This window comes from Neophocaena asiaeorientalis, unplaced genomic scaffold, assembly GCF_003031525.2.
Source record: "Neophocaena asiaeorientalis asiaeorientalis breed wild unplaced genomic scaffold, Neophocaena_asiaeorientalis_V1.1 scaffold30, whole genome shotgun sequence".
NCBI classification, from domain to species: domain Eukaryota; kingdom Metazoa; phylum Chordata; class Mammalia; order Artiodactyla; family Phocoenidae; genus Neophocaena; species Neophocaena asiaeorientalis.
In genome coordinates, this window is record NW_020174923.1 from 5,301,121 (window position 1) to 5,324,973 (window position 23,853).

General features: G+C 50.6%; 1 protein-coding gene across 5 annotated transcripts in view; it reads right to left on the minus strand.

Annotated features, from left to right (window-relative positions):
- Positions 1 to 23,853, minus strand: part of SLC39A11 (solute carrier family 39 member 11) — a 423,926-nt gene that overhangs the window by 321,585 nt on the left and 78,488 nt on the right. For 2 of the 5 annotated variants that reach the window (XM_024760937.1, XM_024760935.1), the window contains exons 1-3: positions 21,178 to 21,261; positions 17,730 to 17,848; positions 13,813 to 13,851 (exon numbers count right to left, since the gene is read on the minus strand). The exons of 1 other annotated variant lie outside the window; for it this stretch is intronic. In XM_024760937.1, coding sequence (XP_024616705.1) covers positions 13,813 to 13,851; positions 17,730 to 17,837 — 147 coding nt within the window. In that variant the 5' untranslated portion in view covers positions 17,838 to 17,848; positions 21,178 to 21,261. Of the gene's footprint in view, positions 1 to 7,691; positions 7,758 to 13,812; positions 13,852 to 17,729; positions 17,849 to 21,177; positions 21,262 to 23,853 lie in introns of those variants that run through there. 2 more of the 5 variants (XM_024760936.1, XM_024760938.1) reach the window with 2 other exon arrangements.

The following is a 23,853-nucleotide window of genomic DNA, read 5'->3' on the forward strand; positions in this document are numbered from 1 at the left end:
GAGTAAAATCCACAGTTCGGCACCACCCAATGCGCTGCCCACACACCTGCCCGAGACACACCGGGACGGGCTTTCTCTCCATCTCTCCTGCCCTCAGCAAAAGGCTCTTTACAACCATAACTTACGGTCACCAAATGAGGCGGGGACTCCCCTGCAATGAGGGAAGAAGATTGCTTCCTGAATTTAAAAGGAAATTTGGGGGACTTCCCTGGTGGCGCAGTGGTTGAGAGTCCGCCTGCTGTTGTGGGGGGCACGGGTTCGAATCAAGGTTATACAGGTGCAGGATGATGAAACCAAGAAGTGCTGAAGCATATGGGATATACAAAAGCAGTATTTGACCCATGTCTCTTCCAAATCCACGGCCCGGACACACCCACTCTCAAGAAGCCAAGTGTCTCCCCACAGAACGATTCCAGGGAGATTATACTACTGTTAGCCACAGAAGGCCACCTCACTCAATACTGAGCTAATTCTTGCCTCTAGAACAATGTAGCCCTTGTACTGAGAAAAACTGAGCCGGAGCCCTTTCCTCCCAGGAGGCCAGAGCACCTATGACTCATCCCTCTCATAAAGGTTTTGCTTCTCTGTTGCTTGCAGAAAACAAATTAAGCTTCACTGGCTCTTCGAATTTCTTCCTCGGGTGTTTAACAAACCGAATGGAAACACAGAAAGCCAGCACTCTGTCTCACTGGGTGGGAAGTCCAGAGGGAAGCTAAGAGGCAGGTGGAAAAACAAGACAAAGGGAGTTCCGGTGAAGCGGTCCAGTGACCGCTGGAAATGGCAACAACGAAGGCACTAGGCAACAGAACAGGAAGACTGGTTCTGGAAGGGTAGACTGTCAACAGGCCTCCCCTCTGCAAGGGAAGGGGGGAGATGGCAGAGCAGAGCCGTGATGTTTTGCTGGCTCCCCCCGCTAAGAACGAGAGTATTTCCCAAGCCCCTGAATCTGGTGGGGCCTGGCAACTTGCTTTGGCCAATAAAACATGGAGGAGTGACTGTGTGTAGAGTCCAGGCCTCCAGAGGCCTGGCGGTTTCCACCTGCACGTTCTTGAACTCCTCCACTGCCCTGTAAGGAAGGCCGGACTAAGCTACTGACCCATGAGGTGGACAGACCCCACGTGTGGACAGAGGGCCAGACAACTAACTGGTAGCATGAAGGCCCTAGACCGTGGGTGAGGCCCTCTTATACCCTCCAGCCTAGCTGAGCTGCCAGATAGATGCCTGCAGCCTCACGAGTGACCCCAGGCGAGCCCAGAAGAACCACCCAGCTGAGTGCAGCCAACCCAGAATCGTAAGGAATAATGGAATGTTGTTGACTTAAGTCACGACGTCCTGGGGTGGTTTCTAACCAAGCCGAGGAACGTGGGGGCACATCTGCTGTGTGCTGGCTACTCAACACCCATCGCCCCCCGCGTTGACGACAGTACCTCGGTTTTGCTTTGGAGAAATCATCTCTGCTCCCCGCCCCCCATTGTTAGTCATGATTAGTCTTTGCTTTTTATCTAATGCAGGGGAGAGGTCACATGCCCAGCCCTGGCCACAGGGCACATGTCACATCCCCATGGGAACAGGGATTAGCATTCAGGGATGAACACATAACCCAAGTCAGGTCAGTTGCTCGCTGCCCGTGAAACTCAACTCCAAGAGGTGTGAAAAAAGACCTCGCTCATCTGGACGCTGAGCCTGAGAGGATGTGAACAGACTATTGAAAATGGAGCCACACAGAGAAAAGCAGTGCCAGGAGATGGAGAAAAGCAGGTCCCAGTGATGGCCTTTGATCCAGAATGTAGCAGATTCTGAGGTCAGTTCTATGCCTGGACATTTCTTTTTTTTGGTGGGGGGGCTGAGTTGGGTCTTCATTGCTGCACACGGGCTTTCTCTAGTTGCGGCGAGCGGGGGCTACTCTTCATTGCGGTGCGCGGGCTTCTCATTGCGGTGGCTTCTCTTGTTGCAAAGCACAGGCTCTAGGCACGCGGGCTTCAGTAGTTGTGGTGCATGGGCTTAGTTGCTCCACGGCATGTGGTATCTTCCCGGACCAGGGCTTGAACCCATGTCCCCTGCATTGGCAGGTGGATTCTTAACCACTGCACCACCAGGGAAGTCCCCATGCCTGGACATTTTAATTGCATGGACCAATACATGTCTTTTCTTCCTTATGCCAGATTGAATTAGGTTTTTGTCATTTGTGACCCACACCCACCCCGCCAAGGCCCTGCCTGGTGCAAAGAGACGGAGGGACTTATTTTTTTACTGGACTACTTGAATTTCTTACCAACTTCGTGTATTACTCCTCCATTTCGAAAGAAGTTAAAGAAAGAAATAACACAGCCCATTTTCTAAAAGAGCATATAGAAAATGTACACAGAGAAGGTAAAGCAATGATATCTTAGGGCTCAAAGCTCTCTCTGCACTAGGCTGTATGGCCGAGAGTGCTAACTACCTGCTCAAGTTTCCACTGTTCTCTCTCCTTCAGTAACAGAATCCCAGTGTAAAGACCATGTATCCTAGCCTTCTCTGCAGCTAGATGCGGTCTTACGAATAAGTTCTGGCCAATGAGCTGTAAATGGGGCTCCCCACCTCCCCATTTCTGGGAGAGTCCCCCTCAGCCCTTAAGCCAGGATGGTGAAGCTAAATTCTCTAACAACCCCAGGGGAGGTAGCCCCAGGAACACAGTACTTCTGATGGGCTTCAACCTCCTGGGCTACCTTCATAATCAAAGGACTGCCAAGCCCCCGAGTTCTCCAGCAGGAATGTCTTTTGCTGTCTCCCCTCCTAACTCCTCTGCCTCTGCCCAAAGTCAAGGGTTCCAGTGAGTCAAGGTATCACCTAAAGTAATGCAAGAGCCTCCAGCCTGCCTGCCCATAGCCAGCCTCCCCCTCCATGCTCCCTACAGCCACGTTATCTGCTACCAACAGAATGCGCTTCCTGAAAGCACAGCTCTGATGTCACCCTCACAAAAACCTCCAGGGTCTCCCCCATCGATCTAGAGAACAGATCACCAACTCCCTTCCACAGGACCCCAGGTTGGACACATCGGGCCCCAGCCTACCCTTCTGGCACCACCGGCCAACCAAACCAATCACCACTCCAGTATTTTCCATTCTGTACTTCCAGTTTGCTGTTCTTCCGCCTGTAATTCATTTCCTTCCCCTCCTCCTTCCCCACCCCCAGACTCTACGGATCCTTCCAACCTGAGCTGCCTCCACAAAGAAGTGCTCTCTATTCCCCAACTAGAAATAACCTCCCTGTCCCAGGGGGCTCCCACCACCTGCCATCAATTACCTTTTTACAACCAGGCGCTGACCTGTCTCTTGATTACAGATGAATATGACCTCTCTTCCCTAACCCACCTTAAACCCCCCGCAGAGCGGGATTATATCTTACTTCTTTGCATACTCCCCACAAATACACAGTAGGTGCTCAGGAAATGGTGAGATGGCTTGGCCTGAAGATGATTCTCTCCCTGTCCAAGACAAAGGGCTTTTCTGTGAAGAGAACACGTGTCTGGGCCATGTCTAAACTCACACGGGCCCTTCACAGAGCTTTGATTATTCGCTCCTCTCCCCACTGGTGAACTAGCCACTGGGGAAAAGCAGGGACACGCCACCCAACACCAGCCTTGGCACAAAGCGCTATGTGAGTAACATGTATAGATATGGTCCTGGCATGAGAAGGCTCAGGGACAAAACTTAACCGATATTAACTTGGATTCCTTGTGCTCAGAGTATCTTGCAAAAGAGCTGACACTCGATACATGCTTTCTAATGTGATTTGTACTGAGATGCCTATGAAAAGTGATGTCAGCTACTCCCTCTCTTTTATTTAAATTGCAGAAGACGTTTAGGTTAGGTAAGTTTCTAATAAACTAGCTAAACGCTCAGATCACCCAAAAAGAAAACGTGTATAAAGTCTTTCTTCGCAAAAGTCTTTGGGAACAAGCTGTGCTCCCACCATCCATGTGGACTGGGTGAAATACTGCCCTGTCTGATGGCAGAGGGTGCCTGAGGTGACTCCCAGAAGGGCCCACCAGTCCTGAGATTTTTTTTTTTCCAGACGCAATATGTGATCCAAGGAGGACAGTGCATGAAGGGAGAATCTAAACTCAAGCTCAAGGTCTCCAAACAGCAAAGATTCTGCCTCCCATCTTCCAAGGAGCCCCAAGGAAGAGCCCGAGTTCCCAGATGGCGGATGTCCACCATCGCCTGACCAACTGGAAAATATACCTCTCTCGTACAACAACCGTCCCCTTCCACCCCAGGCTGGTATCAAAACCAGCCAGCCTTGGGAGCCAACTGCCAAGTACATGGTGGACTCCATCATGGCAGCCTCCATGGACCCAGAGGCAGGAGCCTCCTCCTGGGCTCCCCATCCAAGTTCCAAGGCCCCATCCTCCACGTCCAGTGCCCCTCTAACCATGACCCCAACCCGACATGTTGGCTCAGCTGGATCCTTAGCCCCACAGATGCATGGAGCCTCTGAAGGGAGTCTGCTCTTTCAAAACACCAGCTCACCCTTCACTAAACCACGGTTCCCATCACAACAGGGGTGCTCAGCCTTGGCACCATGCAATCAAAGGGATGGGAGGTGGAGGGGGTAGGGGGCTCTAAAACTACTGAAGAGGGGAGGGCTCTAGAAACTACTGAAGCCTCATCCCACCCCCTGGAGATTCTGATGTAGTCCAGGGTGCGCCCAGGCCATGGAGCTTTTCACATCTCTCCAGGTGATTCTAACGTGCGGCCAGGGTGGCGAACCACTGCATCGGAAGGAAGGGAGCTTCCCCAAAGCCAGAGAGCTCCCTGGAATCAAACCACCAAGGACGCTAGGCCAAGTTAGCTCACTCTGCTAGACCATGGATGCCAATGACAGTGGCAAAGTTGAGCTCGGTTTGAGCTGGGGGACACCTGGCTTTATTTCACCAACTCAAATTGCACACGTTCACCTGTGGCTGTCCGTCTTGATGGCCACAGCGTGCCTTATGTGACAAGGACAACGGAGCAAAAGGGTCCACATAACTCATCAGGCTTCACTGCTAAGCCATTCCCTGGAGGTTCTTAAAGACCCCCTTCCAGCAAAGGGAAGCAGTAGCATTGACTTCAGGAGCAAAGCCCAGGTCCCCAGAAAATCACCGACTCGGGAACATCGGACACTCCAGGGAACGTTCCACGACCTGCAGCCTGCAGCCCTGCACAGCACAGAGCTGTGGTCCCAGTGGTCCATCACCTACCTGCAACTACATCAGGGATCAGCAAACTTCAGTAAAAAGCCAAATCGTTTTGCAGGCCACGAAGTCCTGCTGCAGCTCTTCAGGGCTGCTGTTGTCATGCAGAAGCAGCCGCTGATAATATTGATATGTAAACAAATGGGCGTGCCTGGGTTCCAATAAATCTCCATTTACAAAAACAGACAGTGGGGGAGAAAACAGACAGAGGGCTGGACTTGGACCACTGGTGTAGTGTGCCCACCCCTCCGCTAGATCAGAACTCCCTTAAAGACAGAGACCCTCTCTCCTGGCACTTTTTCAACTGCTCAGTACTTGACACAGTGCCTGGAATACAGGAGGAGAGGGGAGAGGAGAGGAGGAGAGAGGAGGGGAGGGGAGGGGAGGGGAGGGGAGGGGAGGGGAGGGGAGGGGAGGGGAGGGGAGGGGAGGGGAGGGGAGGGGAAGGGAGGGGTTACTGTGACTTTGGGGCACTCACATCTGACTATTTGAAGCCCTGCTGGCCACCGACATACACTCATACCTCCTCCTTCATGGGCGCAGGGGAGGAGGCCCCCAGACAAAGTGGCACAGATATTCCCAAGGATGGTGCCCTGGCCCAACTGTAGAGTCGGCCCAGGACCACAAGGAAAAGCAGAGGAAGAAAGCGGGAAACAGGTTGCCAGGCCATGAGAGTGGAGGCTGCCCAAGGATGCACGTGGGGAAGGAGAGGACAGGGGATGGGGCGAGACGGGGGCCGGGAGGGAGCAACGTCCATCCGGGGCCCTGGGCAGGCTCCGGGCTGCCCCACCCCAGGTGCTCAGACATGTGGGCTCTGCCACCAACGCAAACGCGGTTCCTTCCCATCACTGCAGAGAGAAGGCAACATGTATCACTTCCTCCCCTGCGCTGCTTACAAGGGTGCTGGAAGTCTGAAGCATGGAATGGAAAAGAAAAAACACAAGCATAACCATCGTCATCTGCCTCCGTCCCGAGTGTGTTTCTTCCCTTTCTCCTTTCTTCTCTCTCGCCTCGCCACCCCCTCCCCTGCAGCAAGACCTCGCTCCCCCCCCCAACGTGGAGTCAGGATGTGCTGGGAAGGAAGGGCCTCATCTTGCCCCGCACATGCGCACAGGGTGAGGGGAGGGCCGAGGGGAAGAGCTGTCACCACGTCGTCCTCGCGCCCACAGGAACCACTACTGTCTGGGGGCCGGGGGCGCCGGCCAAAAATCAGGCTTGTCCCCTGTGACGCGTTCAGTGTCTCCTGCCTGGCCTTGGCATGGCTTGAGGACACTCAGCTGAGACACAGAAGTTTCCCACCGGAAACTGGTCATTTGAGACCCTTAAAAAGCAAGTGCCTTGTGGAGAAGCGGCAGGTGCCCCTTAACGACAAGCACCCTGAATAGTGAATGGTCCTGGCTGGAGCAGGGCCCTTCCCAGGACTTCCCTGGCACTCCAGTGGTTAAGACTCCCTGCTCCCCATGCAGGGGGCGCAGGTCCGATCCCTGGTCGGGGAACTAAGATCCTACATGCCACGTGGCACGGCCAAAAAAAGAAAAGAGGAGGGCCCAGCCCCACATCTTCTTCCTGCACCGGGCCACACCCACCTTGTCAAACGAGACCCCTGTGACAGGCGGCTCAAAGTCCCACCAAGCCCACCCTGGAATATGCCCTCCCTGCACTGAGCGCCCACCAGAAGGGCGGCCTTAGCCCTAGAACAGACCAACATCACCTCCCTGGTCTCTGCATCCCAGTGCAAGAGAAAAGCTGCAGAGAGTAAAATCTAGGAGGCCCTGGGGCTCCCTTGTTCCTCAAATCTTGAAAAAGCAGATTTAAGAGAGGAGTCCGCAAGGGACAACTGCCATGAAACTTCCAAGGTAACCTGTCCACAGTCCAGGTGATGCTGGAGATGGAACCTCCTCAAGGTCCACACAGCTTCAGCATCCCCAGGAGGCCATCAGGGGCCCTTCATCTCACTCAGCCTCATAAAGAAGAAAATCAGAGAAACAGACAGCAATGATCTTTGCAGGAGCCTCACCAGAGCCCATCAGAGTACTCATACTGTCTGGTGGTGGCCCGGCCCATTTCAGTGTGGTCCAGAAGACCTCATGTTGGAAAATCTCCATTAGGACGTATCAGGCTTCCCTATCTCTCAGGCAGGAAGAAGGATAAAAGGTAAGAGTAATTATTACTTCGTAATCCAGGAGCTGTAGAGCCAGGAGTATAAAGGCTAGGCTTTCTGAAGCCCCGATTCAATGGCTACTCTGCACCCCTGGCCCTTCTCTCTCTCCTATTTACTCTAGAAGAAACCTTTCCAATGGATCTGGCTGGAATCTCCTCCCTGAATCTCTCATGCTACAATTTAAGTCCATTTCTTCCCATCCATTTCTCCATGGAAATGGAGAACGTCATCCCTCCAGACTCAAAGGCCATCCCTGGAGAGCATCATTAACTTCCAACAGAGAGCCAGTTATTTGGAGAAAACATCACTCACCACTTGTGGCACAAAAGCAGACTCAGCCAAAATCTCCTTAAGAAAAATCACGTCTTTCATAAGGAGCCAGCTCCCTATGGGATTAAATAATAGATATTAAATTGCCTTTTCATGCCTAGAACTAAGCTTTTGGATTGGTAGCCTATCTTTGCCTTCTGCAGTTTCATGGTCATATTTATTCCACACAAGTGTTTCCTCCTTGAGAGAGAATATACACTGATTTAGAGATTCCTAGTTAGTTCACAGAAAAAGAGACATCGGAGGGACTTCCCTGGTGGCGCAGTGGTTAACAATCCGCCTGCCAAAGCAGGGGACACGGGTTCGAGCCCCGGTCCAGGAAGATCCCACATGCCACGGAGCAACTGTGCCCATGCGCCACAGCTGCTGAGCCTGCACTCTGGAGCCCGCGAGCCGCAGCTGCTGAGCCCGTGTGCCACAACTACTGAAGCCCGTGCGCCAAGGGCCCGTGCTCCGCAACAAGAGAAGCCACTGCAGTAAGAGGCCCGCGCACCACAGTGAACAGTGGTCCCCGCTCGCCGCAACTGGAGAAGGCCCGCAGGCAGGCACAAATAAAAAATAAATAAAATAAATGCAACATCTAAGCGATGTTTTTTAAGAATAAAAGTAAATTTAAAAAAATACCTATGTCCTTTGTCCTGGGAACCTCTCTCACAGAAACACTTGTCTCAGCGCACAGTTATATACAGTATTAATATGTCACTTCAGCATTGTGTTAGAGACAGATTTTAATATACATGCGACACATACCTAAATGTATGCAGAACTGACTGTAGAAACATGTTATGTCTGTGCAAGGTGCAATGGGACCCCAGTCAAATGTCTGATGGCCAGGTTTCCCTTTTTGTAGATTCAAAGCACCTGAAAGCAGTGTTGAAGCAGCAAAGCCTTTAGGGTATCAGGCACTATGGCACATCTAATAACCGTCCTGACACTTTGTACGTGCGTCATAAAAGTTCTCCAAAGATACACACTCAGGGTTAATGGTGGTGACCTCTGGGAAGCCAGTAGGAAAGAAAAGGGGATTTTCTTCTTTGTCTTTTTTTTTTAATTTATTTATTTTATTTATGTATTTATGGCTGCATTGGGTCTTCGGTGCTGCACACAGGCTTTCTCTAGTTGCGGCGAGCAGGGGGCTACTCTTTGTTGCCGTGCACAGTAGGTTGACTGTATTAAATATAAATCGGTCCGTGATAAGTACAAGCAATTATTACAGCTTGGACTACTGGGGCTCTACTGCCTTCCTCTAGTTTGGGGAGGCATTTATGAGAATCCACTTCTAGTCACCAATGCCACTGAATTTTCCTGAGTTTGAGTTCCATCTGTCTCCCCCACCAAGCTTGTACTTTTCTCGCTGCATCGGGAGACTGGTCAGGAGCTCCTCTATGCAACTAGCATATTCTCGAGGTCACGGTTAGAAAAACAAATGACTTATTTTCTAATAAAGACACAAAGATAACTTTTAGAATCTCTTTTTTTCCACCAACTATTTTAAAACTCAGAAGTAAACTATTTTACATCCTCATAGTGAAAAGAACATAAAACACTGGTCTGATGATGTTTTTTAAGGAACTCTTAAATTTTCATGGTTTAATGCTCCCAAATTCATTCTTACAGGTCCTGAAGACTGGTATACTCTACCTGTTTTTTGTTTCCCCCCTTGTTTCATCTTGGGTTTTGTCTTTTGTTATATAAATCTTACAGAGGCTCCTGGCCTAAAAGAGCAAACTAGATCAGGACACCCAAGAGGCAGGTCAGCACAGAACACAGTTCTGCAGACTCTGTATCTGTGTAACCTCTACAAGAATTCTGAAAAACTAGGTACCCTCTCACTCATTTTGAAATTGACATTTAAAATGTTTTCTATTACTCAGCCGTAAAAAAGAATGAAATAATGCCATTTGCAGCAACATGGATGGACCTAGAGATTATCATACTAAGTGAAGTTAAGTCAGAAAGACAAATACCATATCATACCACTTATACGTGGAATCTAAAATACGACACAAATGAACTTATCTACGAAACAGAAACAGACTCACAGACATGGAGAACAGACTTGTGGTTACCAAGGAGGAAGGGGGATGGGGGAGGAATGGATTGGGAGTGTGAGATTAGCAGATGCAAACTATTATATACAGAATAGATAAACAACAAGGTCCCACTGTATAGCACAGAGAGCTACATTCACTATCATGTCATAAACCGTAACGGAAAAGAACGTGAAAAAGAATATACATATGTAAAACTGAATCACTTTGCTGTACAGCAGAAATTAACACAACACTGTAAATCAACTATATTTCAATAAAATTCAAAAAATAAAAATAAAAAATAAATATTTTCATCTCAAATTTAAAGAGGCGCAAAAGACATAAATCCTGGCACGTAAATATTGATGTCTTCAAGTAAAACTGCTTCGTCGGTAGTTTAAATGGACCCAGTGGGATCTAAACAGCATAGAGAGGGAATTCCCTGGTGGTCCAGTGGTTAAGACCCAGCACTTTCACTGCCGGGGCCCAGGTTCAACCCCTGGCGGAGGAACTAAGATCCTGCAAGCCGCGCGTTGCAGCCAAATAAATAAGTAAAAATAAACAGCACAGGGATTTGACTCTCCCATTATACACTTAAAAATATACACAAGCTAAGCTGTGCGTTTATGTCTAATGCACTTTTCTGTTCGAGGGTTACATTCTACACGCAAAACCACATGTGCAAGTTCTTCTTCCAGAGTCAAAAACTGGACGTCATTCTCCTTTCTCCTTATTTGTACTTCAACTGCATTTCCCCGCAGAATTTTATCCTAGAGCAACTGACATTGTATGCTAGAGAGTCTGTCACTGGTTTCTTTATCATACTGCTTTGCAAAAAAATATTTCTATTCATTTCCATTTAATTTTTAAAAATCCCCTGTGAGCCTAGGGCTCCAACTGCTTGAATAACAATTTCCTGGGTTGAGTGACCGTTGAAACATTAGCGGTCGAGGAGCTTCCCTGGTGGCGCAGTGGTTAAGAATCCCCCTGCCAATGCAGGGGACACGGGTTCGAGCCCTGGTCTGGGAAGATCCCACATGCCGTGGAGCAAATAAGCCCATGCGCCACAACTACTGAGCCTGTGCTCGAGAGCCCGGGAGCCACAACTATTGAAGCCTGTGTGCCACAACTCCTGAAGCCCACGCACCTATAGCCCGTGCTCCGCAACGTGAGAAGCCACGACAATGAGAAGCCCACGCACCGCAACGAAGAGTAGCCCCAGCTCGCCGCAACCAGAGAGAGCCTGCATGCAGCAACGAAGACCCAACCCAGCCATAAATAAATAAATAAATAAATAAATTTAGAACTATTAGTGGTCAAGAACACATTCATAATAACAAAAATTGAATATGCTGCTTCATAATTATTAGACACTCAAAAGTAAAATATTCTTGGAAATGCATATTCTCATGGATGAGGCTTTTTTTCTTATATTTTCAATTCCTTCATATAACTGTGAATAAACATTACGAAGTTATTGCTAGAATAAGACAGGGCTAAGCATCGATTTTATTTCTGTTTTTCTTTGGGTTCTTTCTTTTCTTAAAGTAAACAAAGAGAAAACGTGTTCATGTAAAGAAGATAGAAAAAAATAGATATATTGTTATAATATTGTCATTTTGTTCTTTGAACTCTATCCAAGGAGGCTCAAAATCCCAGAGTGGTCCACCATGGAAATTTACACTAAAGGCTTTTTTTGGGGCTATTCCACACAGCTTGCGGGATCTTAGTTCTCTGACCAGAGATCAAACCCAGGCCCTCGGCAGTGAAAGTGCTGAGTCCTAACCACTGGACTACCAGGGAATGCCCTACATTAAAGGATTTCTCTGCTAACAGTTTGATTCAAAGGACGGGACAGTCTCCAAATTGCTAAAGGATTTGTGTCCAGCGATCAGTAGTTCAAGTCCTTCACTATCTCTACCCGAGCACCAACATGCCAAGGGTCTCTCCGTCTGTGCGTGGAGATGTGGCTACCCAAAAACAAGGAAGTAAGGCAAGAGTGCATCTTCCCTTCGTGAAGTAGGAGAGGACGACTGTGTCGGGGAAGCTGGGAAGACAGGACCTGCCACTGGGGTATTCTCAGGCAGAGCAATCTGGGGAAAGAGAACAAAACTGGAAGCTGAGGACCTGGGAATTGATTCTGTGACCACTCTCCATGCCCTGTGAAACACCCAGAATGTCTCCACAGATGCCAGTCTCACAGCTGCTGACTTAGAGAACTTCCGGGAGGTCCCACACCCGGGTCAGGTTTTGCGGATCACAGAACTACAAAAAGAGGAGAAAGGAACCAAATTCTGAGCAACCACAAGGGAAAACCACATATTAACATGGCTTCTGATGTGACTGGAATACACAGCACCACTGTGACAGTGATTCACGTGATTCGTGCCTGGAAAAGGGAATCTGCATTAAGCAAGCCTTGAGGTCCAACTCCCAGCTTACAGGAGACCCAGGGGACAGAGGAACAAGTTCAACAGCACCATAAGGAAGCAATCTGCCAAAGTCAGAATGTGGGACACTCTACAGATGAATGATCCAGTTTCTCTAACATATTACGAGCATGGGGAAAAAAGGCCATGGGGGCGGCAGGGCTGGTGGGGGGTACTGCTAAAGAATAAAAGGGACGAAAAAGATTCAGTATGAAACAAATTCAATATGAAAATCTTGTTTGTATCCTGATCCTAAGAAAACAATTTTAGAAGACAATTTTTTTTAAAAACGGCAGAAGTTTGAATGTGAACTAAGTGTTGGATAATAATAAGGAATTATTAATTTTGGTAGCTGTGATAATACCATGGTGATTATGTTTTTTTTTAAAAAGTCATTCAGGGAGTTCCCTGGTTGCCTAGTGGTTAGGATTCAGTGCTTTCACTGCTGTGGCCCAGGTTCATTCCCTGGTCAGGGAACTGAGATCCTGCAAGACGCGTGGTGAGGCAAGAAAGAAAGAAAGAGAGAGAGGGAGGGAGGAAGGAAAGGGAAAGAGAGAGAGAGAGAGAGAGAGAGAGAGAAAGAACAAAAGAAAGAAAGAAAGAAAGAAGGAAGGAAGGAGAGAGAGAGAGGAAGGAAGGGAGAGAGAAAGGAAGGAAGGAAGGAAGGAAGGAACGGAGGAAGGGAGGGAGGAAGGGAAAGAAAGGGAGGGAGGGAGGGAGGAAGGAAAGAAGGGAGAGAGAAAGAGAGAAAGAAAGAGTCATTCAACTAGAGCTGTGCACTGAATTTACAAGTAAGATCACATGATGTCTAAGCTTTGCTTTTACACAGTTTTCCACCTCCCGAGAATATGGGGTGGGAGGAGGGGGAAAACACGTGAAATTGAGATTAGCAAAGTGTCAATAATGATTGAAGCTGGGTGGTGGGTACCTGGGCTGCCTCATAGGATTCGCTCCACTTTATTACACACTTGAAACTGTCTTGGGGACTTCCCTGGTAGCACAGTGGTTAAGAATCCACCTGCCAATGCAGGGGGCACGGGTTCGATCCCTGGTCCGGGAAGATCTCACGTGCTGCAGAGCAACTAAGCCCGTGCGCCACACCTACCGAGCTCTAGAGCCCACTAGCCACAACTACTGAAGCCCGTGTGCCTAGAGCCTGTGCTCTGCAGCAAGAGAAGCCACCGCAATGAGAAGCCCTCGCACCACAACGAAGAGCAGCCCCCGCTCGCCGCCACTAGAGAAAGCCCGCGGGCAGTCACGAAGACCCAGCGCAGCCAAAAATAAAAAGATAATGTCTATGATATAAGGTCTTTCAAGGGTGAGAAGGAGGAGAGAAAGAGAATATTTAATTAGTGCCAGCAAAGCTCTGTGCTAAGCCCTCCCTAAATATTATCGTATTGGAAATACTTATTTACAAGTCCTGAGACAGCTGCCAACAAGCTTCTTTCACTGTCTAAGGAGAGGCAGGGGCATTCAGTACGCTGGATGCAAACAGGGTCAGCGAGAAGAGGGAGCCATTAGCACCTGTAGATCACAGAGATGCAGCTTGGCCGCATGCGGAGAAACTGGAAATACCCCTTAGCAGAGAAATAACAAAATAAACGTCCTCCACTTACATCCCTCCTACCACGTGCTACTTACCCCTGCAGCAAAGCCAAGGCTTCCATCTAAGATCCGCCTCTGAAAATGAAAACAAGATGTTTCAGTTTCTAAGGGACGTTCCGTGGGATAAGAGGAAACCATAGGCCTGAGAGAGCCACATGAATAAAGTCTAGCCCATGCCTCACTCTGCGAACCTATCTGGAATCCTGGACCCGAGCCTTTATAAAATGGGCCAAGAACCAGGGGGAAAAAATTTTTTTGAAACCTTCCATCCATCCCACAGCCAATCAGAGCATTCTCTCAGTGTGACCCTTGCTTTTCATTGGTCCACGTGTTTTGCCTCTTCCTCGGCTCTCCCTGTGAATTATGGCTACAAACCTTTAGTAAGGAGCTGGTCTAAACGATGGAAAGTGACAAGCACTGGCAAGGAGCATGTGGACCAATCAAAATCCTCCCACACTGAAAGAGGCAGAGTACAAACTGGTACAGCCACCTGGCAAAGCTGGCGGCACCCACTAGAAATTAAGCATACCCTATGACCCAGCAGTGCCACACATAATCACCTAACAGAAATGCATATTTGGATTCACCAGACGCGTGTACGAAAATGCTCTTTGCGGCATTATTTGTGAGAGCTGAAAACTAGAAACTAACCGAAAGCCCACCACGAGCAGAGTGGATACACCATTAGGTTGTACGCATACAAGAGAACACCACGTGGAAATGAGAACACACATATACAGGTGAATGGAGCTCACAGTCGGGCAGGGGCATTCAGCAGACTGGAAAATAAATAGGGTGAAATCAGCCCAACAGAGAAGAGCATATACTATACGGTTACTCCATTTATATACTATACAAAACACAGAAAACAAATCTCTGCAGTTGGAGAGCAGGAGAGGGGCTGCCCTTGGAGTGGAGGTAAGGGGTGGGGAGGCAGTGATTGGAAGGGACCCTGAAAGGGCTGGTGGGAGCCGGGGGATGGGGGGGCTGGTCCTGTTCCAGCACTTGATCTGGGTACTATTTTCACTGGTGAAAAGTTATCAAGCTGTACACTTATAAAATGTGCATTTTTCTATCTGCTTCGTAGATTTCAATAAACGGGGTTGTTGTTGTTGTTTTTAGGAAGTGGCCTAAGTTAGGGATATAATCTATAGCCACATGGACACACTAGAGATACACTGAGATGCTTAGCACCCCGATCCTTGAGCCTCCCAGTGAGGTCTGGGAAGCTAGTGCTGACAGGTAATCATCACGGCTACAGGCACCCTCTCCCCACCTCTGTGTGGCTAAGGGGTGGATGGAAGGTTCTGACCCCAGTGAGCCACACAAATGACACTCTTCTCTAGGCCTGCCACGACATAAGCCAAGTTGGTCTAATCAACTAATTTAATCAAAGCAGACAGATATAATTCAAAAGTCAGGCAGAATCATCCTTTCAGCGTTCCTCTGGATCCTGAAAGGAGAAGCATTATACTTTTCTTAAGATCAGTAAACCCGTTCTTCTACTTTCAGACGTTTGTCTCAAGGAGCTAATCAGATGTGTGCTCAAAGATTCATGTTCGTCATAACACTGCTTCTAGAAGCAAGAAAAAGGGACATAAACTAATTGTCCAGCGGTTGGGGACTGGCTAACTCAACTGCAATGCATTTTTATGGCGGGATATTCTACAGCCGTTTAAGTAACCAGAGTGAATCAAAATGATCGAAAAACCATTTAGGGATATAGGGAGGCGTACTTACAACATCCAGTGAGAAACGCTGGTTATAAAACATCACAGACAGTTTGCTCCTCATTACGTAAAGAAAACAGATATGTCTGTACTTAGGTTCACTCAAATACAGCTGAATACATTTGAACAAATATGTTCGGTTTTCCTTTCAGAGAAGCGGGATCACGAACTTTTTCATTATTTCTTTCAGCGTTTCCATATTTTCCAAGCTTCCTACAATTACGACGTGAGTTTTTCAATCGAGAAAATGAATCTTGAGTGAGGTTGAGCCAATGCTGCCAAGAGCAGCAGAGCAGAGGGCGGATGGCTGAGTGAGTGTCTGCTATCTCGAGGGACCGTCACCACAGCCCCCATTCTAGCTGGGCGAAAACTGAGGTTCCCCAGGGAGGGGAAGGGGAAGAGCCAACCCCTGTGCGCTCACGTCTACGGCTGGCTTTATCCCCTCGTGCTGGAGCCCCTTCCCACTCCTCCCGCACCCCTCCTGTGCAGAGAGGGCTCACACAGCCCAGCTGGGCCTGCTGTCTTTAGAAGGTCCCACTTTCAAGGTTAGCCCTTGGCTGGCTTCTGGGAAGTGGGCACTGGGTCTGCTCGCCCCACTCCCTGAGCGGTAAGGGTGGGCCCCGGTGCCTGCTTCACAAACAAGGTGATTTGTGCACGACACCTGCTTTCCTTCTTCAAGTCTGCGATTTGGGTTGGCAGCTCAGCACAGATGCCCACGTGACCAGTCCCCAGTAAACACCTTGGGGCCCAAGTCTGAACTGGGCATCCCTGGGCTGACACATGGCCCACGTGTCACTGCACTTTCGTTGCTGGCGGAACAAGCACGCTCTGTGCCCCCTCACGGGAGGAAGGGGGCATTGGATCCCAAATCTGGGCACAGGCTTCTCCAGACCCTGACCGTCTCCGTCTTGCTGATGCTATCGTGTGTCCTTTCGCTGTAAGAAACCTGAGCCGTGAAAACAACTCGATGCTGAGTCCTCCGAGTCTAGCGAATCACCAAACGCGTGAGTGGTCTCGGGGAGCCCCTGTGTGCCTCCACACAGAGAAAGGACTCAGCAGTTCCTCCTACTGGCCTGGGGATTACACTAACACGACACAAACGAGCGGCTCTGCGGCTCCCAAGGGGAAGGGGGCACCTCTGCGATGGCTTCTCCCTTCTGAGGAGCTTCCACAGCATCGGCCGGGGCCACACGGGGCTGTGGGGTTCCACTCGGGTCTCCAGGGCCAGGTGGGCCAGCTAGACCCCAGCTATTTCGACTCAGATCTCACCTTCTCAACGCAAAAGAAACTGGTGAAGATGAGACGAGATGAGACGGTGAAGGTGCTCTGCGCCAGAAGGGCGCAAGGACAGGACCCCACAAGACCTGGCGTGGCTGTCAGGAACCGGGAGGAGGGTTAGGTCACCTGTCGACAGTAACCCGGGACTCCTCGGGGCTGTGGGTCTCCCCAGGCAGGGGAGGGCAGTAGGGGAGGCCCCACCTTGTTGGCAACATCAACACTGCTTTTCAGGCTCTAACACGAGTGCCCGGCTGGCCGGCTTCCTAGATGGGTTTTGCTTTCCAGATAGGCCTCCCAGCACACTTCTGGCTAACCACCCCTACAGTGTCTGTGGCTGCGTGAGCCACGCAGGGGCTTCGCTTTCATCAAGGCATCCATGGCTGATGGCTCCAGGCCGTGGTGGGGGGGCGGGGGGTAAAATGGGAGGGGTAGGCAGATGTGGGGTCTATAGGAGCCTGGGAGGCAGGTGTGCATGTATTCATCCCAAAGAGGGTGCGGGAGTCCATGAAGAGCCTGGAAATGGGGTAAAAGAGGAAGTGGACAGACGACCCCCCCCCTCCTTTTCCCCAAGGTCTTTTCAACCATCTCTAATTCAAGGCCACAGGGCAGAAGAGGTACAAACCTCACGCACATCACCACCTGCTCCGGACCCAAACTAGACGGAGGATAGAAATCAGGCAGAGGGCTCAAGGAGGCTGAGTACCTGGTCTTCTCACTTACTGCTCCCTCTGAGTCAGGAGCGGGGAAGCAGGGGACCCAGAAGCACGGGCGCAGCAAGCTGGAGGGAACAAGGGGAGGCAAGGGGGCAGAGCCAACGTCATCCCAACCTGGAGCTGTGGCCGGCGGCATGAGCGAGTCTGCAGCCCGGCTGGGCGGAAGGGGCTGGTTTCAAAGCTCGCTAAGAGAGTCCCCCAGAACCCCCAGAACCGAACCGAGGCAACTCACCTGTCCACTAGAGAATACGAACACAAGAGCTGCCCCAGCCGCCGTCATCCCCCAGGTGAAGAAGGTCCCCAGCAAGGCCTGGGACACAGGGCTGTGGCCTTGGAGCATGCTGGATACAGCTGTGTGCAGAGGAGCACGAGAGGGTCAGCACCCGCGGCCCCTCCACCCGAGCTGGCCCACGTCTGGGCTGCTGGTGCGCACCCTTCCGCCATCCATCCCGCAGTGACCTCAATGACCCGGCGCAGGTGGGGCGGCTTCATCCAGCTTCTCCCCGGTACTGGAAATCATCTAACTCCCAAAGGAGGGACATGCGGACGCATAGGGAGATGCCAGAGGAGTAGACGCCACAACAGAAGGGACGACATTGTGAAATAGTTCCAAAGAGAAGAAGCGCAAAGAATGTGAATTATTTAGCCTGGAGGAAGGGCGCGTGGGAGGGTCTGGCGACTGCAGCCTTCCAGCACATTCTGCCTTTTCTACCTGGCCTTGCCTATCGTCCAACAGCGGTTCTGTCTCCTCCAAACACAGGTGACTAGCTCCGATTCCCTCTTGAAGTTCTTCCACCTACATCCTGATCACACTTTCAATAGCTCCCCGGGGCGGTTCCCACGGCGGTTCCCAAGGCCTGCAAAGGGTACACGCCATAGACTGACCTGCAACTAGCCCAATAACTGTTCGACTACTGCACCCGGCGTGGGCATCGTATTCCAACTCAACCCAATTATTCCCAGAACCTTTGACAAGCCCCAGATGGTCCTACTCCAAGTCCCTCTTTATCCGGTTTCCTCCCAGCATGCCTTCCTCCGCAGCCTCCAGCCATCAGACCCACTGAATCCTCTGTTGCCCACCTAACACCGAATTCAATTCCACGCTTCCCTGATTCCTCTCCACTCCCGTCCGAGGACACACCTTTGGTGTTTTCTTTGTGTGGGCTTGCCTCCTTCATCTTTTATATCATTCGTTGCTTAAAAACAGGGATGATGTTTTTTCACACTTGACACCCCTGTAAAATAGGGCTTTCTGACACCCCAAAACTATGTGTTGAATTGAAAAGGGCCAGCTTAACTTGAATAAGACACTCAGCAAGAACAAGGAAACAGAGACCCAAGGGGCATTTCCGCCAGTCCACTGAGCACGCCTGCTCCCAAAGCTGGGGAATCTCCTCTAGACTTGACATGCTTTCAATTCTAGCTCTAAAATGACAGGGAATCAGACGCTCCCTGTGGAAAGTTACGAGGCGGAGAAACCTGTTGGTTGAAGAGCCCTGTGTTTTGGTACATAAACACTGGGGGTCAGGGCCTCATCTCAAAGGGCTCATTCAGCTCGCCCCCCGCCCCCGCCATCTTCCAGCAACCACAGGGCTGGACACGACCCCGCTGGGCTCAGCCCTGCCAGGCCCGAGTGGTCTGAGAGGAGCCAGAAGCCTGGGCTTGCAGATCAAAAGCTGAAGATTCTGCCTCTGACCCTGGAAGGAAACCAGGGCAGAGGGTGGAAGGGCCCTCTTATGCCACGAGGGTCAACAACACAGTAGGATTCAGACCTAGGAGGGCTGCGAGTCCAGGTGAACCCAGAGAAGCCCAGGTGAGCCCAGCTGTGCCCAGGCTCAGCCGAGGTGCCAGGAATCCTTGGAGAGAAACAGAATCTCTGGATTCCGATTGGGTCCCCATAGTCTAAGTGGACTTCAGAATGATGACTGCACCAAATAAAGAAAAGCAAATATTAGAAAAAACCCACCTTTTTACATATGCCATCTAGTTAGGGTACCCTACAGACAATGGTTCACATTTGTCTTTAAACAGAGACATCCAGATCATTACACCAACCTTCTCCTTCTAGCTGCTCGCGGATAAAATTTCAAACGGCATTTACAAAGAAAGGCACACAGCTATCATCTCCTCGGTACTTACCGTCCAAGACAGGTCATAACAAAAAAAACAACTTTGTTTTTCAGCGTTGAATGTGCCTTTTAATAACTACAGAAAAGAGGAAACCGTTTACATTCACCAACGGGCCAAAGTCAACATGGATTTTGTGAGCTGGCAAACGAGGGAGCTCGCGGGTGTTCTTGGGGGCTAGTGGGAGGGGAAAACACCCTTTCAAGACCCTATTCACACCCGAGCACCCTGAGATGTAAGAAAAAGGGACACAGAGGGAAGACCAAAGCCGCCATCCTTCCCATCCCTACAACAGCACATCTGTCAGCAACGCAAGCTCAGTGCCCCTTGGAGAAGCTTCCTCCATTTGCTGTTTTAAATCCTCACTACTCAAAGGGTGGTCCCAGAACCAGCAGCGCTAGGCGCCCTTAGCAGCTAAGTTAGAAATGCAGAATCTCAGGCCCCACCCCGGACTTGATGAATCAGAACCTGCATTTGAGCGAGTCACATGGCGGGCTCTTACGCACGTCAAAGTGGAAAGCACAGGTCTAAAACTGGAACAACTTCTACAAGACCAAGAACTTAGAAAGTGAGTTCTCCTGCCCTAAGAGGGATCAGCAGGGCCACCGCCACAGAGACCCAAGAGAACAGAAAGTTTTCTCCAGCAGGTAGACCAGGAGCGCCTTGGGAGCAGGGAAGGTCAGCCAGGGCACCTCAAAAGCCGCTTCTGCAATGGGGCTCAGACTTCCTCGTGAGCTGATACTAATACATAAACCTGGGCTGCTTTGCGGAAGGCAGGATTATTCTCTGCCCGCTCCGGCTTTAAAGATGCCAGCACCACGCCACACATAGCAGCACACGGCTCCTGGCTGATAGAGAATTTATTTATTTTCTCTCTCTTTTAAACCTGTCACCCTGCTTCCAAGAGTCAGCTTCAAGATGCCAATGAAAAAGTTGCAGAGGTGGAAAGAGCACTTCACGAAACCTACATACATGTCCTGACTTCGAGAGTGGAACTGAGCAAAATGATTCGGGTTTGGGCTGACGTGACTGCGGAGAATGTTCTCTAACACCTGGCTACTCAAAGTGTGGTCCGAGGACCGGCCGACCTGGGGGTTGATTAGAAATCACCCTGTCGGGCCTGCTGCAACTTAACCGGATTCCCAGCCAAATTCAAGGGGTCCCGCTGACCCCCAGAACCAGAAGGAGGGGCTTCGGAGCAGCTGGACTTGTAGCCACGGCCGTTCCCAGGGCTCCCGGGCCCCTCACACATGCCCACCGAGAAGCACTAAATGAAAAGGAGATCTTGGGGAACCACTGTCAAAGGAAGGCAGGCCAACAGCCTCCGGCTCGCCCTGGAGAGGGGCCGAGGTGGGGCTCCGGGCACCCCTCCCCCTCCTCTGCCACCTGCCAAGGCCGCCCCGCTTCTCCTCCGACCCCCTCCTCTCCCAGGGACACCCCCTTTCAAACTGCATGGGGCTGCCCTTCCGAGTCCCACGCTCTGGTCGCGCTGGCCCCAGCCCCCGGGCCTCCAGCCCCACCGAAGGCGCCGAAGGAGAGAAAAGCCGACTCACTTCGGTGCCCTCTCAAGCCCCCACTCCACTTCCATCAGCCCCGCAGCCGCTGGCTCCCCGGCTCCACTCCGCGGTCACTTCCTGCTTCCCTCCCGGCACACGTGTCCCCCGGCCTTGAGGCCCCGCCCCCGCTGCTGCGACTGGCAGATCCGGCCGGGAGAAGAAATTCTCTGGTTCACAGCCTCTGCGGGCTCGGGAGCAGATCGGGGCGGGTGGAACAGCCCTGCAGAACCCTCTGCAATCTTCCAAGAAGCCCCAGACGCCCAAGGAAAGGACACCTTTCGCAACGTCCTTGATACCGTTTATGTTGCTACACTTTGGCAGTTGAGTCCAACGCCCTGGGTGAGCAACAGAGCAGGAAGCGTTTGGAGAGGGTGGGGAATGGAATCTCCCACCATCAGCATCCTTCTCTAGGTCAATGGCCCTCAAACTATAGCGTCCGGTGGAACCACCCAGAGAGATGTCAAAACACAGAATGCTGGCACCCTCAGAGCTTCTGGTTCTGGAAGCCTGGGTGGGGCCCGAGGTTTTCTGTTCTGAACTGGTTGTTGCTTTTGCTCTGGTCCCCTGGGACCCCTCTTTGAGAACTGCTGCTTTGCTCTCCAGGCCTTCTACAAAAAGACTGTAGGGTAAGATAGCTAGATTTAGTCAAAAATAAAGACAGGATGCCCAGTTAAGTTTGAATTTTAGATAAACAACAAATAGTTTTTTAGTGTAAGTATATCCTGGGCAGTATTGGGGACATACTTATGCTAAAAACATATTTCGTATTTGTTGCTTATCCGAAATTCAAATGTAACGGGTGTCCTGTATTTTATCTGATGACCCTACCAGAGGGTAACCAGAAACACTGCCCGTAATCACAGTGGCCACAGACCAGAGGATCCAATAGGAGCAGACCACTTTTGTCCATAGTTGTGGGCACTGATGACTGCACCAGATCCATGCACTGGGCCAGGAAGGGAAGACGGCGTGGTGACAGTAGCTGGTTTCTGCCTTCAGGAGATTCCCAGACCAGGGAGAGAGCCAGGTCAGCTGTCTTAGTCAGCTAGTGCTGCCGTAAGAAAATACCACAGACTGGGTGGCTTAAACAATAGACACCTGTTTTCTCACACTTCTGGAGGCTGCAAGTCCAAGGTCAGTCCAAGATCAAGGTGCAGATTCAGAGCCTGGTGAGGGTCTCTTCCTGGTTTGCAGATGGCTGCCTCTCACTGTGTCCTCACATGGCCTTTTCTTGGTGCACACACAGGAAGGAAGAGAGAGGGATCTCTCTCTCTCTCTCTCTTCTTATAACGCTTCCAATCCTATCAGATGAGAAGCCCACCCTTATGGCTTCATTTAACCGTCATTACCTCCTAAAAGCTCTATCTCCAAATGCAGTCCCATTGGGGGTTAGGGCTTCGGCATATGAATTTCATGAGTGGAGCCCTCGTGAATGGCATTGTTATCCTTATAAAACAGGCTCCAGAGAGCTCCCTTGCCCCATCTGCCATGTGAGGATACACAAGAAGTCTGTAAGCCAGATAAGGCCCTCACCCAACCACGCTGACACCCTCATCCCAGACTTCCAGCTTCCAGAACTGTGAGCAATAAATTTCTGTTGTGTATAAGCTACCCAGTCTGTGGCATTTAGTTACAGCAGCACGAAAGGGACTAAGACACCCCATTTCACAGATAAGAAAACTGAGGCTCAGGAAAGCTCTGTATTGAGCCCAAGTTGACAGGGAGGTATGGAAAACCAAGCCCAGCTGACGCCAGAGATGGTGTTCTTCCTGCCTCAGACATTCAGGACTCACAGGATGGGACGGGACACCCTGATCAGCAAAACGTCTCTCTTCCCTTGAGCCATGCCAGTGCCCTAAAGCAGGGTGGCCAACCCCCAGGAGACAAATCCTGCCATTTCCCATCTTTCCCACTGAACCCCTTACACACACACACACACACACACACACACACACACACACCAACCCAAACATACAAATTGCCTCTGTCTTTCTTGCACTCACTGATGGTAAGAAGTGCCCAAGCGTTGCCCAAAAGAAAATGTTTCCTTAAAGCTAAGTACACTGGCTCTTACCTCCAGCCCATCCCCAGCCCATTCCCATTCTCTCCCTCCAAAGCAAACTGTGCCGTGCAGCCTCCATAAGCTGGGGTAGGAGAGGAGAGATGAGTGTGTAAGAACAAACTAATTAGCAGGGGCTCATTAAAAGGTGTTGGGGGACTTCCCTGGCAACGCAGTGGTTAAGAATCTGCCTGCCAATGCTGGGGACAAGGGTTCGAGCCCTGGTCCGGGAAGACCCCACATGCCGCGGAGCAACTAAGCCCGTGTGCCACAACTGCTGAGCCTGCGCGCCTAGAGCCCATGAGCCACAACTACTGAAGCCTGTGCACCTAGAGCCCGTGCTCCGCAACAAGAGAAGCCACCGCAATGAGAAGCCTGCGCACCGCAACCAAGAGTAGCTCCCGCTCACGGCAGCTACAGAAAGCCCGCGCGCAGCAACAAAGACCCAACGCACACAAAAATAAATAAAATAAATTTATAAAAATAAATAAATAAATAAAATTTAAAATATAATAAAATGAATAAAAGGTGGCGGGTGCCGTGCAGGCAGAGAGGGCTGCCTCCCAAACGTCCAAAGGCCGTAGAACGAACTTGACAGTCAGCAAGGTATCCGC